The 16057-nt window shown below is 35.2% G+C and overlaps 1 protein-coding gene across 5 annotated transcripts in view; it reads left to right on the top strand.

The window, feature by feature from the left end:
- TTC7B (tetratricopeptide repeat domain 7B) overlaps positions 1 to 16057 on the top strand; it is a 120029-nt gene that overhangs the window by 53434 nt on the left and 50538 nt on the right. For all 5 annotated transcript variants that reach the window (XM_021531932.3, XM_085582274.1, XM_085582276.1 and 2 more), the window contains 6 exons: positions 718 to 801; positions 1994 to 2098; positions 3076 to 3193; positions 3385 to 3442; positions 6979 to 7051; positions 8395 to 8555. In XM_021531932.3, coding sequence (XP_021387607.1) covers positions 718 to 801; positions 1994 to 2098; positions 3076 to 3193; positions 3385 to 3442; positions 6979 to 7051; positions 8395 to 8555 — 599 coding nt within the window. The remainder of the gene's footprint in view (positions 1 to 717; positions 802 to 1993; positions 2099 to 3075; positions 3194 to 3384; positions 3443 to 6978; positions 7052 to 8394; positions 8556 to 16057) is intronic.

Genomic DNA, 16057 nt, shown 5'->3' with positions numbered 1-16057 from the left:
AAAGCTGCTGGCCTCTGCAGACTAGAAAATTATTTCCTAAATCAGTTTATTCCAGAAAAGTGTTTCACCTTTCTACTGTATAGAACCGGGCTGATTAGTTAAAGTTAACATAGCAAAATGAAATAATTCTTATTGACAACAGCAGATATGAAACATTCAAAATTAGTGTTTAATGCTAATTTCATTATTTAATCTCAGTGTATTAATAATGAATTTTCTTTTGGCATTCAGTTAGTTCACTTAAAATCTCAGCAGAATATGGAATGTGAAGTTAAAATTTTTACAAGTAGAAATAATGCTTCAAGGTGAATCTTTAGATACCACCCCTTATTTTAATTGTAAGTGCTTGTGGTACCACTGCTTATTAAGTATTCACAAATTAGGAAGAGCGTGCATACAATTTTCCTTTTCATTTAAGACTTATCTCCTACTTTTTACAGATGGTATCTTCAGTAAGCTGATATTCATCATTCCTTCTTTCAGACTACATAATACAGTATCTGCAAGAGTATTTAAACAAACACACTTAATGGGGAATCAGTTTTTTGTTGCATTCTTTTCCATATAGAATCTGGCAGCTATTTTCATGTATTTGAAAAATTTAATTTTTTTATTATATGTATGTTAGATAAAAGTCTAGAAAAAATCTCAATACTAGTGTATCCTCTCAATAATTGAAAAAAATGAGCTAAAATAAAAATTCCCTCCCATATTTAGTGTTTAGAAAGAGCTATGAAGTTTGCATTTGAAGAGTTCCATCTCTGGTATCAGTTTGCATTGTCCTTAATGGCCTCAGGAAAAGTAAGTATAAATTTTTTCATATAATTCCTGTATTGTTGGCATTTGATAACAATGGCTAGCACTTCCATAATTTTCATCTGTAGTGTTTTTGAAAATAATTCTAATAATTGAATAGACTAACTATGTCGTACTCCTGAATTTATTCCCAGTGCTTTACAAAGAATGTTGTTATTTGTATAGTTTCTAATTTAGGTGATTATAACAACTATCTTGCCAATAATCTTAAAATAAGCTGATTGAATACAAGTAGTGAATTATACCAGATCCTATTATCCTGTAAAACTTGTTTAAGTGTGCTTTTGATTACTTAATTTATTTTATTCTTAGGTAAAAATTAATGCTGATTCGTGATGCTCTTCTTTTTTTTTTTCCCCCTTTGGAAATGCCTGACTTTATCTTCTTTAATATTGCTGCCTTTGAGGCTGTGTATTCTGTGCAACTAATGGATTTTAAAAAAAAAATTATAAACCAGGAACTTTAGCTTTTAGATGCAATTCTGTTTTCAGTTCTTTTTGCTTTTTACTGTCATATTACATGAATACATTCATCATATACTGTAAAGAGAATACATTCATCATATAATGTAAATAATTAATTTTCTAAAATATAATTTTCAATGGGGATATTTTGCTTATTTTCAGAATGGGCAAAAGGAATGTATTTTCCTTAGAAAATATTTTAGCGGCACATGGGCTCTGAAGAGACTTGATTTTTCTTCCAACACTATTTATTTTGAGTTATCTTACAAACTGTGATTGGATGGAGCCAAATAAGTTAAAAAAAAAAAGAGGAGCAGTGCCATTCTATCTTATATCAGACCTATTCCTGTGTGCTGTTTTAACTCACAAAGAACACCAAAACATTCCTTGTTTGGAAAATTCTGTCCCATTCCTTCTCTTTCCTTTGTCTGGCTCAAATGCTGTGAGTTTACAGGCCTAGCAAAGTTTTAGAGGCATCTCAAAACTGTTTTCTGAATTGTATACCATTGGAATTACATTCTTCTGGGGATGCTTAATGAAAGTTTAAATAGGAATTAAATAACAATAGCAGTGCCTAAAGACTTGTCTTTCACTAGCTTGAGGAGCTCTGACCAGTTGTCAACAAAATGTGTAGTAATGTCTCCTTCACAAAGGAAAAATCTGTGAAACATATTTATGTTTATAGTAATTTAAATGGAAAATGTTTTAAACAGTCTGCTCGAGCTGTTAAAGTGTTGAAGGAATGTATACGTTTGAAACCGGATGATGCAACTATTCCACTCCTTGCTGCAAAGCTCTGCATGGGATCTCTGCACTGGGTAAGCTTTGCCCCCTGTCTTCTCATCGGGACCTCTACTAAAATCTTCATTTAGAGATGTAGTGAATACTTTTGCACAGTGACTGCACGCTCTTGGGCTTATCTAAAAACACAGCACAGAATGTACATGCACATGTACGTCCCTGTTTGAATGGCTAATTTGAAATACTTGACAGAGGTTATGTTTATCAAGGCAGCATATTCTGATACTGGTCTAAGACATAGCTTAAAATATATGGAAATTGGAACATCAGAGGATGGATCATAAATGCAACTTAGACTTTGGTTATTTTCTGGAAGAGGAAAATAACTTTCTGGAAAATAACGAGGCAAACCTCTTATAAACAAGAGATACTTCTGGTGGTACCATCTTTGCAGGTAGCTGTGGTTTATGAATTTATAATTGGGACAGTTGAGTATTTTAGATAAACTTGAAATGGGTGTATCTGTACAAAAACATTAAAGTGATGAAAGATCATCATGTTGTTTTCAAGATACTTGTGTAATTTTTACAAGAATGAGTATATTTGAAAAAGAAGTTAAAGAGAAGGGAAAGGTTACATATAGAAATTGAGAAAATGGTGTAGTAGCACAAATGTGACTTGTTGAGGCTGACAAAATGCAGCCTTACTTAAACTATATCCTAGTTCACTAAATTGTTCCCTATGGATTGAATCTGTATGTAGTAGAAGAAAAAAAAGAAGAAAAAAGGCTAAAGCGCAATGAGTGTGCTTTGTGCCAGATTTCTCTTAATCATAGAAATATGTGTTTCTGCTTAAAATCTCTGGTTTTTCCTTAGTGTTTAGTAAGAAAATGATGTCTAATGAAAATGAAATAGTCCTTCAAAGCAATCATGGCTGAGATTTTAACAGGTTAAATGTGCATAATATACATTCTGAGTATTCTGAGAATTCTTATCATTATAATGTAAGATTTAGCTAGTTTTAGACTTACATGGATGTTTTGTAATATTTTCAGTTGGAAGAAGCTGAAAGGTTTGCCACAGCAGTTGTTGATCTCGGGGACAAAACATCAGAGTTCAAAGCAAAAGGCTACTTGGCACTGGGATTGACTTACAGTCTGCAGGCTACTGATGGTAAGATAGGCATAAACATTCACGCTTGGAAATTCCCATGCTGCCTAAAGAAGGATACCTGGCAGAATGATAGACATTAAATCTTCTGTGTGCAACCATTTTTTCAGTCAATGTATTAAAGCTTCTTCAATTAGTGTGTGGCATGAAACCTCATCATCATTCGTATCACTGATTAAATATATCCTTTTTAGCATCTTTGCGAGGAATGCAAGAGGTCTTGCAGAGAAAGGCTCTTCTTGCATTTCAGAGGTAAGTGGGTGTTGATCTTTCCATTTTGTTCTGCTATATGTAGTGCAAAGCTTTTATTATGTTCTAAAAAGAGAGACTTGTAAAAATGGTATAATGACAACTTCACCTCTGGGAGTCTCCCATCATGAGAACAGAATGTATTTCTGTAGCATTTATTTCCATCATTTTCTGCCAGCATTGCCTAAATTGATTTCTAAGGATTTCCCTTTATTTAGAGACATTTGTGTTGCTCTCTAGTATAATATATTTGCTCAGACATTCTCATCTAGTATGAAAAACCACACAATGTAAGGTTTTGAGTCATGGTTCAATGAGACAGCGTTTCTAAGAGTGCTGTCCACTGATCAGATTGTATAGGAGGCCCTTGCAATTATCTCTGTAGAAGCAGAGCAATAATTGATGCTGTGCTGCTGGGGTTGAGGGGTGAAGTGCAGGTTTTGAGGTAGTAAGCTAGAGGAAATTAAAATTCTATCTGGAAACATAACAGTGTAGGCAATGGCAGTGCAGATGTCATCTTCCAAGTGTATTACCTGGAAGCAGTGCCATTGGGGATGACAGTAGTTCATTCTCATGGACTCTGCAAATGAAATGACAACAGGTGAATGAGGTTACTTCTACCCTAATTACAGAGGAAACAAAACTTGATGGCAAAGCTGGCAAAAGTGCTGCAGCATCTAAATATGTCTTTTATATTTATGTACCTTTGAAAACCCTTCTTTGATGAGATAAGCCTAAATGTAGGGAAACCACTTTGTGCATTAATGTTAAAATGAAGCCCTGGCTTTTTGGTGGTGATTTTGTATCTGAGGGGATAGGGTTGAAAAAGTGTTTTGCAGGTAACTTTAGAGCGAGGCTGGTATGTGTTGGTGCTTTTTTCTGTCTTGTTTTAGCAATTCCTCTGTATATAAGTATGTTTTAACTTATCTTTGCTCTTCTGTTCCTTAGTGGTTTTAATTAGGTTTTTTACTACTTAGGTATTTTCTCCATGTTGAAACTGAACTTTCTACCTCCTGGTTTATACCTCAGTTCCTCACTTATCCCTCTTACCTCTACTGACTTAATCATCACTGTTTCAAAAATAATATGCTAACCATTTTTCACCAATTCTGTGCATTCACTACTTTTTGAGACTCCAACAGTGAATTGCTTTCTTTTGAGGGTTCTTTGAAACAACAAGGGATGAAATGGACCATAGTGTGAAGCTAACCCATTCCAGTTCAGTTTCTGCTGACCCTATTCTCCAGTTCAGAATAGTGATTCTCAGAATTCTGAGAGTCAACTTTTTGGATGGCTCAAAGGTCCCTTCAGCCTGGCCTTGACCACTGCCAGGGATCGGGAATCCACAACTTCTCAGGATGTGTTCTGGTGGTGCCTCACCATCCTCATAGTGAAGAATTTCTCCTAATATCTAATCTAAATCTATTCTCTTCCAGTTTGAAGATGCTACTCCTCTTCCTATCCATACATACCTTTGTAGAAACCTCCTTTCCAGCTCTCCTGTAGGACCCTTTTAGTTACTGCAAGGTGCTGTAATATCTTCCTGAGCATTCTTTTCTCCAGGCTGAACAATCACAACTCTCTCAGCTTGTCTTTAAAGGAGAGGTGCTTTAGGCCTCTCATCATTTTTGTGGCACTTCTCTAGACTTACTCTGATAGATCCACATGCTCCCCATGCTGGGGACCCCACACCTGGACACAGCACTCCATGTGGGGTCTCATGAGCGTGGAGTAGAAGGGGAGAATCTCCTCCCTTGCCCTGTGGTCAGACTTCTTTTGATGTAGCCCAACGCATGTTTGGCCTTCTGGCTGGTAAAAGCACATTGCCAGGTCATGCCAAAATTCAGCTTCTTATCACTGTGAAATTACTCTTTCTCAATCTCTGTTCTAATGTTGTTGCTTGGTTGTGTCTTACGTTGTCTTTCACCCAGCATACTAGTCATGCCCATTTTCTCTTACCACATCTGAAAAATAAAAGTTTTCCAGGAGATGGGAGTTAAATTCTCTGTCATCTACCAGTTTATAAAGCAAGCCACCTGTACTGGACTCGGTATTTTGATGTACCTTTTTTTTTTTCCAATAATTTTTTTTGTGAATTTTTAAAATCACCTACCTAGAGAGCCAATTCCTGAAGAAATAGTGGTCCTGAAGAAATACAGTTACATTTTGTACCCTTGCCTGAGTCAGATTTCAAGGCTTACCAATTTATGTTGGTGGCTGTTCAAGAAGGTGCTTGTTGCCCTCTTCACGCAGTACTGAGGGGATGTTTGTTTCACTAACTTTTTTTTCGTTAAACTTTGGGAGACTTTCAATGCTTTTCCTGTGGTTGGTGTAAACTGAAGTTTCACAGAACTCACCACATGGTAGATAGATACTAATAGCTTCATTCTTTCACTATCTGAAGCTTGGGTGACTGAAGAAGTACTCTCTAAGTAAAAATCTCTTGTTCTTGTTTAGTATTGCTTAATTTGTGAATTAAAATTTAAAAAAGGACTGGTCCTGGACCCTGTTAGCTTTACCTGTGCATCTAGTCTCCAATTTACAGGTGAAGTTACCAAAATATGGAGCTGTCCTTTAATAACTTTAAACCTCTTTGAAGCATGTTGGGTGTAGTTACTAAGCTAATGGACCTGTGCAGCTGCTGGGACTTGAGAAGGCAGAAATGCACAGGTCAGAAGCAGAAGGTTCTCTGTGGTTTTGGTGGTTTAAAGGTCAGTTTTGATGCTTCCTCCCAACGGAAGCGACTCACTAGATGTTCCAAAGATGATTATTGCAAAATAGAGTTCTAAATGAGACTCCGTTAAAATAATGCAACAAATGTAAATAAAAAATAGTCCCAGGTTTCCTGCCCAGTATTTACTACAGATCATTTGGGGTACAGCCATAATATTTTTTTTGTCATTATGCTCAAGCATCCCCTTGCTAAAACGCTCTTATCTAGTAGCAGAAAGATTTTATTACAGGCAAAAATAGTAGAGTGTATTGCAAGAAGAATTTCTGTAGGATAGTAAAATGATTAAAACTCAGAGTGTGCATTTGACCAAAATATTAAAGAGGAGATAACAAACATATTTTTTTAAAAGGTGGAAAAAAGTTGATATAATCAATCTCCTTAAAAGCATGGTGTTCTGGGGAATTCATTTTTGGATTTCCCCCCCACCTTTTTTCAGTAAGAAAATTTCATTTAATGAATTTTTCTTATAAATATTCTAAGTAATGACATCTAGTGTTTTGGAGTATTAATTTATTTGAAGAATAATTTTGTATTAAAGATTTATTTTAAGATTTAAGCAGAAATTACATTATTATTTTCTATTAAAAAAGACTTTTCATGTCCCAAGGTGCTTTCTTTAGATCAAGGATGATTGAGAAGCATAAGAAAAGTTGCTGAAATGAACACCACTTATATCAAAATTTGAGCATACATGTAGTGAAGAGTCCTGAATATGAATAAATGAATATATATGCATTTATGGATATGTCTAACCTATCTGAACAGGGGTAAAATTCATTTTTTGTTTTGTTTCTTTGTTTTTAAGGGCTCACAGTTTGTCTCCAACAGATCATTTGGCAGCGTTTTACTTGGCACTGCAGCTTGCCATTTCCAGACAGGTTAGTTATGTTTTAAAAGTGCAGCATTGTGCTGTCATACAAAGGTAAGAATTTGTATCTGTTGATGAATAGAGATGAAGATTTCTTCAATAAAAACCTGGTTTTCCTTGTGCACATATTCATACATATGGAAAAACCCCGAAATACTCTTTCCAAGCACCTTCAGTCTTATGCAGTTCTCCAGAATTTTGTCATTATTTCCAGATTTAGGATCAGAAATAAGATGGAAGTCATTGCACTTATTTCAGCATTTATGTTGCTAGACAGGGAGCAAAAAAAGTCAGTTTTTAAGGTGTTTTTAACTATTATGTGTAATCTCTGCTCAGATCATAGAGAGGGAAGCTCTTGAATCTAGTCTTTAACGATCTTTACAGTGCTTAAATCTTGAGTACCTGCTGATATCTGTACCCACTCTGAGTATCTCTGTGAGGCTTGGTTGTTGTGAACAAAATTACAAAAAAGTATTTAAGAAAACTGGAAAATATTTTGTCACTATAAAAGAGATCAGACCTTAGTCCAACTTGTACAGCTGTTAGGTTTAAGCCATTCTACCATACATCAGATGAATATGGATAATATGGAACTACTTTCTGTATATCATGGTCAATCTCTTTCTATGTCACATTTATTTCACAAAGTAGCCTTGAGCGCAGTTATTTACATTCTCTAGTGACAACTTTTCATTGCTAATGAGTAGCACAGAACTTGGACTGTGTTGTGTTAGAGTGGAATGGATTGTCACTTTACTAGCACAAAATATTTTTGAGGAGCAGGCTATGACTGTGTACATTCTGAATTCCAAAATACTTGTGTTGCTTAATTAAATTTCTTGTTTTAACACTTGTTTTAACACTTACTGTACTTACTTTGAACAAAAACACAGGCAGCTGAGGAGACAATGAAATTCTACATAAAGAAAGTTACTGTTGCTGTACATTTCAGTTAAGCATTGCAATTAAAATATTTTCAAAATTATATAGAAATACAACTAGGATTCGAAAGAGAATATTTTAAGGGGCCGAAGGTAACTGTTTTATAAAAACATATCTTACTTTCTAGGGTTAATATATTATTTAATTTTATATATTATAATATATAAATATATATAATATTTATATTATTTTATTATATCTTTGTTTCCAGGATTGATATATTAATTTAATTTTCAGTATTCACTGTAGAGCATCACATCCATTTTAAACTTCTGAGTAGTGTCTTACAGGAGTGTATAGAATTCTACATGTCACATAAGCATTTTGAAAATTTTATGGATGTCAATCAAGTAAAAGGCAATACTTCTAATAGTGGTGCTTTCTTTTTCTGCCTTTTTTTTTTTTAATTAGATACCAGAAGCTTTGGGTTATGTTCGTCAGGCTCTGCAGCTACAAGGAGATGATGCCAACTCTCTTCATCTCCTTGCACTCTTACTATCAGCCCAGAAACACTATCATGATGCTTTGAATATCATGGATATGGCCTTGAGTGAATATCCAGAAAATTTTATGTGAGTCAATGTCTTGTTTCCTTTCTATGCTTTCTCTTATTTTTCCTGAATTCTCATCTCATTCATTTCAAGAGGGGATGGATTTGAAGATGGACCTATTTTTTTTTCCACCAGTGTTCTTTCCCACCCATTTATTTCAAGTCCGCTTATTAAAGGCTTGTTAAACAGTGCTAAAGTATTTGTTTTGGAAGGGTGGTTAGAACTGGATAGTTGATCTTACTTTGTTTTTTTCTACACCATCTGTGTAAATAAATTCTCCCTGTTGCATGCTTCGTACTATGTTTGTGTATTCTATTTTTATGAAATATTGCAAGAAGGATAAACAGGACTTTCCTATCAGCTAGGATAGATTTATCCCATCGTACAGATAACTCTACGGATATTGTATGGAATCTATTTTGTAAAATACCTCATAAAACAGAATCTCCTTGTTTGGTTACCTAATAACAGTCATCTGAAGTTGGCTGATGGACAGCTACATGAGTGAGCAGGGAAGAAGCATGTTTGCTAAATGTTCTGTTGTTTAAGAAAGAAATCATTCTTTCTGTTTATTTTTCATGTTAAGTACATCTTAACATACATTTGGATTTTATACTTTTGTAAAGGGTTTCTTGTTGTTTTTTTCTGGTTTTTTTTTTTTTTTTTTTATTTATTTTCTTATAAAAATCTAATAGAATTCTTTATAGGAAAATATCTCAAGGACAGTTTCAATTAACTCATTAACTTCCAGTCTTTCACTTTGGTGCTTTACCAGCTGTCACTAAAGTTGTAATCCATATATCCTATATGCTTATTTGGACAAATTTTTTTAATTACCTCATTCTTAGATTCTATATCATAAATTGTTATTATATCAGCCTACCAGAAAAATATTATTTCTTTAAGTATTATTAATTTGAAAACAGAAACTATAGTTGTTTCCCTTCCTGTTCATTGACATTTCAAGTCTCCATTTGACTGTCTCTATAAGGTACTGTTGCCTTTTTCATCACAAATCTGACCAGGACCTCTGTTGGTATCACCTCTTGTCAGAACTTCTGTGTCTTGCAGCCAGTTCTGTGCAATGGCTTTTGTTGCCATTTGCTGTATCTCACTTCCGAGGTGATCTGCACACCTATGACTTGTTTCCATTCTTATCAGAGGCTTCTATACATGTTTCACAATTTCAGAACTATGTAGCAGTTTCTCTTTCAAATCTGTTTGTGCTTTCCTCAGGACCAAGGGACTTGTCAGTAAGTCAAGGTTTGAAAGGCAATTGAAGTATCAGCTTCCTAATTTTATACCCTATTATTGTTAAAGGCAAATATGTTCAAAGCACTTTGACTGTCATCTTCTGTCTGTTTTTGTTTCATCTTCTGCCACTTAGTGGCAATGTAAATAATGTAGCTGTAACTGCTATGTGTCTCAGACTAGTAATAGCCCAAAGTATTTCTGAGACTGTACTTTCAGAATTCCCTATTGTTATAAGAGAATTCCCTATTATATTAATCTCTATTGTAATGGGAGAACAAGGATCAATTCAGTAAAATGGTTAAAAATACTCTTGTGAGCATTCAGAAAGTATTTATGGATTTTTCAAATGTGGTTCATGGCTTTTCCAGAGTAGTTTATACTGCGGCTTTGGTTAAACATTCCAAGTTGTTCATTACAGTACTGATGTTTGTATTAATGTATGTATGTATATTAATCATAGAGGTCATAGCAGTGATGCTAAATTGTTGCTCCTGTGGTATGATATGGACTCTGTGGTGATACAGTGTGCGGCATTACAGTGTACTGCTACAGATCAGGGAATTTCAGAGGAATATCTTGACAGTAGGAATCACCATCAAATGCAGTAACAAATGCTGACGAATCCAAGGTGAAACAGTTAAATTTATCTCTAGAAAGTCTTTCAGAGTCTTGTTTTTAGCGCTGTCAATTTCCCAAAGAAATCAAAAATATGATTGAGATTTCTTATCAGCTCTCTGCAATTGATACTGACAGCCAGACAGGCACATCTGGTCAATAATATAAATTTGAATTGATTCTATCATGTAACTGGGTTATTTTTACAAGGATTTACCAGCTTTTGATATGTAGTGCTTTGGAAATGGTTGGCAACGTGTACATGCGTATATATAAAATACAACCTCTTAGTGTATTGCTGAATCTGTGTTCTTATTTTGCAACTTCTGTAAACAATATAATCTCATGTAGATTGGAAAGAGATCCTCTTCTCTTCCTCTACAGGTTGCTAATTTTTAGATACACTGAAACATTTCATTATTCACCTATGGTGCTTTACTGGCTTTTGTAAACACTTCAGCTGTCTTTATTCTTTATCTTTCAGTTATGTCTGCAATCCTGTAAGCTGAATACTACAAGAATTCTCGTGGTATTCTCAGTGTTTCTGTCAGGATGCTTTACCACAGCTTTATGCAAATTGATAATGTGATGGCTTTGCAGAGTAATAAATCCCTGTATTTGGAAATATTAAAGCATAGTGCTTTTGATTTATGTTATTCCTTATTTCTCTCATTTCTTGTGCATTATTCCTATCTACATTCCTCTGTATGCTGTCATTGCATTGCTGCACTGAGTGCTGTTCTTGCTCTCTTCACAGCTGTATGTTCTTTTTCTTTTGTATCGCTTTAAAAAGAATCTACATTTTCACAAGCTAATATTGCATTCTTTGTAAAATGCCAGAGGTTGCAAGGAGCTCATAGGATACACCATTAATAATGCAGAGAAGTGGCTACTTTCCAGCACTCTTCTGTTGTAATCAATTAGTAAATATGTTGTCTGTCAGTTTTTGATATTTGAAAACCCAGTGCATTCCTGGAGTTCGAGTTCAATATTTGAAGCATACAGCAAGCATACCTTTGGATCTGTAATTAATATTAACCTTCCTACACTATAAAGCTAGAGAGTTGGCCAATCAGATAATGATTTTGCCCTGGGCATTTTAGATCAATAAGTAGAAAGAATTCCTCAGAGCCAAAGAGTTCTGTCTGATCATTATCTAAAGAAATGGAAGGAATGAGCAAACACCCTGGGCTGTTAGTAGCAAGGTATAGCTTTTTCTTTGAATAGAGAGTTGATTGTTCTTCCTGTATTCATTATATTGGCAGCATAAATATGCCCTTTGCTCTGAGATCTGAACAGGTATTGGGAAAACTATTGGCAAAAATCTAAGAAACCTGTAAAATTGAAATAGATCTGTAGTAATTTTTTTTTCAGAGATACAAAAAGGAAAGTTATTTGCTGAATATTTATAGCATTGTTTTTCCAAACTTCTCGTAGGCTTAAATTGCTAGGTTGTAGCCACTCTATAAAGAAATCATAAAGAAATACAGTCAGTCTCCTTTTAAATGCTGGCTAATCTTTGAAGCCTCCTGCAATCTGAGAATGCTTTAATCTAGGGACAAAAAGATCTCTAGACAAAAGATTACTGAACAGGTTAAGATACTGAAGAGTTTGAATGCTGCACTCAGTATCAATACTGAGATGGGTGGGAATAAGATGCCAGCACTAGTAAACCTGAATAGGTAATCCCAATCAGGTGCTACTTTCTTTGAATTCATTGAAAGTTAAGGGTTTTCTCCTTTCATTAGAGAGCTTGTCCCAGTAGTAGAAATATGAAGTTCAGTTCCTATCCAGCTTGACAGGATTTAGCCCACAAATAATGCAACTCAGAGTCCTAACCATCAAACTATGTGGGAAGCTGAATGAGATGATCCATTTCTCCTCCTGAAACAGAAACAAGGACATGCTGCCCTGAATGTGAGACTAGGCAGCAAGGAGTGACAAAATATCCTAAACTGCTAAAGTACTTAGCCATGAGCGGGGCTTCAGGTCTCAGTTGCTTGGGTTTTCCTTGAGTTTTGTTTCTATTAATCCAGTGATTTCCCACTCTGAATGTGTAAGTAGTCCCAGAGGTGTGCATTCCAGTCTGAGGGTGTATTCAGGGTGATGCAAGGTAGTGGTGGTTGCACTGCATTGGTTCATACTGGGCTTGTCTATGTTGTACAGTATATATTGTACATTTGCAATTTCTTGAGCAGCCTTATTTGCAATAGTCCCTCGTTTTTTTTTAATCTTCTTGTTACAAGGAATTTATATCTTGGTGGTGTATTGAATGATGTGAAATCTTGAAACAGCACTTCTGTCTGTTTTAAATTCATAATTAGTCAAGAGTAGGTTCTCAGTCAAGGGAGATGGAGTCAGGTTTCTTAGTGAAGTACTTGGGATATTGTTTTCTTAATCTTAACTGTTTGGGGTTCCCTTAATATTTTAAATGCTGGGGCACTTTAATACAAATACAATGCCTACAATTAGTGTAATTAGGCAAAGTAAATAGTAAATTGCTAATTTTATGCTAAGAATTGGAACTGCAATGGATAGCAGCTGACAAGCTTTTAAAGTAGCAGAAGTAGGGAACAGCAGATGGGTTATTTGAGGAGTGCAAGCATGTTATTTTAATGTTAAGTACACTCAAAAAGGAAAGGCATATGGTAACAGGTTTGAAGACAACTCAAGACTTAGTTCACAGTTTAAACATTTACATTTCTTGAAGTGTGATGGAAATTTTTTTTCTTCCAAGAATATTTCACAGAAGCATCAGGCCAATATGTCATTCCTCTGAAAACTATTAAATCTTTTCCTTCCTGACCCTCAAGGCTCTTTTGAGCTACATTAGATTTCCCAGAATCACAGAGCCTTTTAACATTCCTCTCAGTTCAGTGAATAAAAACCTTGTTTTCTTCTTGGAGATGTCCAGGTGGGCATAGAAAAGAATTGGTTGGTACAGGCAGTGTTGGATATACACTGCTGTTTTGTGGGACAGGAAGATATTTATCAACGGAAGGAAACAGACTACCCTATTCTGCTTTCCCAGGGTTAGTTCTAGTTGCACTGCAGTGTGTGGTGCTGGTAAAACTTGTGCTTTTGTGGGGTTTTTTCCCTTGATAAATAGAGCACTGGGGATTATTTGAAGAAAGGATGATAATGTAAGATTGGAGAAGAAGTAGTGATGTTCTGTGCTTGCCAAAATCATATGTTTCAGATTTGTGAATGCATTCTTGTCAATATTTGACAACATGAATTTTCAAATTCATTCAATTTCAATCCTGTTTATATTGGGAGTTAAATGAATTAGTTATCAGGAATGATTTTTCTGTAAGTCATGAAACACAGTATCATTTGCTTGTGTTTTTTCTTTTTATCCTTGGCTCTTCTATCTTACTTCCCCATCCCTCTTCCCCTTTGGTTGTTGTTATATGCTTTTACTGAATGGTCCATTAAAGAAGACACTGTTGATAGGTAGATAATGCTTTATGTAACAAATTGGTCAGTGGCCTCAGGGTCTTACCCCTGAATTATGTTTGCTAGGCTGTAGATTCTTTGAAACTTGATTGAAAGAGTCCCAGTTTGGGTCATGAGCTGGCTGCTGCAGGGAATTCAAGGCAGGCAAACAAAAAGTTTTCAAGTATAACTAATTTGTTCTGGCTTTAGTCAGAAACTATCTTCATTATAGTTCATAGAGATCTACATTTTCCTAAGGACATTGGGTTAATAATGTGGAATACAGTATACATACACTGCAGCAAAAATCACAGGTCTGACTGCTTTGGGAGCAAATATATGGGGAATAATAGGGTGTGTAAGAAGGCCATCCAATGGATACCAAACATACCTACTTATGATTTTCACAAAATTTTGTTATTTTGGGGCTTGAGGGCTGATTTTGTTGCTTCTTATGCTTTTTTGAAAGTCATGCTTCAAATAGCAATCTGAGCAGCCTATTTTTATTTCGTCCATGTTTCTGTGTATATATGGGCTTCCCAGTACTTGGAATCTGTGCGGCTCTTGTTGGAGAAGGTTTGGTGATTGACTGAGTTTAGGACATTTATTTTTTATCAAGCTAAATGCTTTCCTGGAGATTTAAAAAAACTTGATTTGTTTGCTTGACCTTCTGTTGCCAGTGTTGGGCATTTAGTGATTTCAAGGTACTTAAAAATGATGATTTTTCATGTTTAATAATGAACTCCTTATATTTATGTCTTTCCTGATAATAGAACTTTCCTTCAATACTCAACATGGAGTAGACTGTGCAGCATCTCACTTTGCAATTGCAGAAGACACCTCTAAGTTTCTTTGTGTACTTTGATTATCATGGTTGCATCTAAGATCATTGGTGCATAAATACATCCTTTATAAATGTATATGTCTTTCATAGTCTGTCCAGTTTTGTTGTCATTCTCCCTATAGGGAGAAAATTTTTACAATTGTGTAATTTTGTGTTTTGGTGACGAGGCAGGTATTTGGGAGTTGAGTAATGTGAAGCTAGCTGTAAGCTTTCTACAGCAAGTGTTAAAGGGACAGCTATCATAACTGGATGCTCAAATTAATAGTTTGAGACTAGGAGGATCAAATCTCAAACCCCCTGACTGTCTATATTTTAGAAGGTTCTACATTTACTTTACTTTTTATATTAATATAGGTTTAGCTAAAGCATCCCTTCCAGAGAACTTCAATCTTGATCAGAACACATCAAAACCTGGAGAAACCATAGTAGCATGTGGTAGCTTGTTTCAGTGTTGGAGCTGCACTCTTCATTAAGACTGCATTTTTATTTTTAATTTTAATTGATCCCTTATTGGTTTGTTTCCAGCTACTGGTTTTTATATCATAATTTGCTAATCCCTCTGCAATCCTGGTGACTCCATTCTCTTGATGGAGCTTTTGTAGTAAGACCAGTTCTCAGAATCCTTTCTGATAAGAACTTCATGGTACTTGCTGGCAGTAAGGGCATGTTCTCCTGCCTTTCAGTTATTCCTTGCACTGTAGCCAGTTTTCATCACATGTGAGCCAGAACTGCACAAAATATTTCAATAACATTTATTACATCATTATACAGAGAAGCATGTGCATCACATCTCTTGGAAAGGGTTGTGTTAATTACTTCGAGCATAATTGCTTCACTGGGGACTTCAACTACCTGTGCTGGCTTTCTTATTTTCTCATGGTTAGTTACTTTTATAATGTGTTCCCACATATAGATTGCAAAGGCTGTATTTGTTCCAATACCTATATATGTCATTTTTAAAAAGAAATTTGGCCTGACAGTTATTAAGCCATGCTGCTGAACAGTTTCTTCATGAAGTTTCCTACTGTGTTTTATAAAGATCTTTTCATTAGGGGCGTATATTACATGTAAATTAGAGTCCTGTTAGATTTAATTGAAATTCTCAAGTGAAGAATTTTAAGGCAGTCAGCTCTACCTTCTCCTTCTAAAAGGAACTATCAACTTGCAGAAGGAAACTATTGTCAAAATCTGGATTGTGAATGAGATAAACACTGGGAACTTCAGGATTTTCTTCTAATTTTAAGTTTTTTCTTCCAAGCTATTTATTTATGAGTAGTTACAAGGATTTTAGAAGGGCACTTTCTCACAGCATGTACTGACACAGAGAAAACTGACCATGCCAAAGTTTGGCTTCCTGCCTACTTCCTCATTT

This window comes from Lonchura striata, chromosome 5 (genome assembly GCF_050655825.1).
Source record: "Lonchura striata isolate lonStrDom1 chromosome 5, ASM5065582v1, whole genome shotgun sequence".
In the NCBI taxonomy this organism is placed as follows: domain Eukaryota; kingdom Metazoa; phylum Chordata; class Aves; order Passeriformes; family Estrildidae; genus Lonchura; species Lonchura striata.
This window is presented reverse-complemented; position numbering and strand designations above follow the sequence as displayed.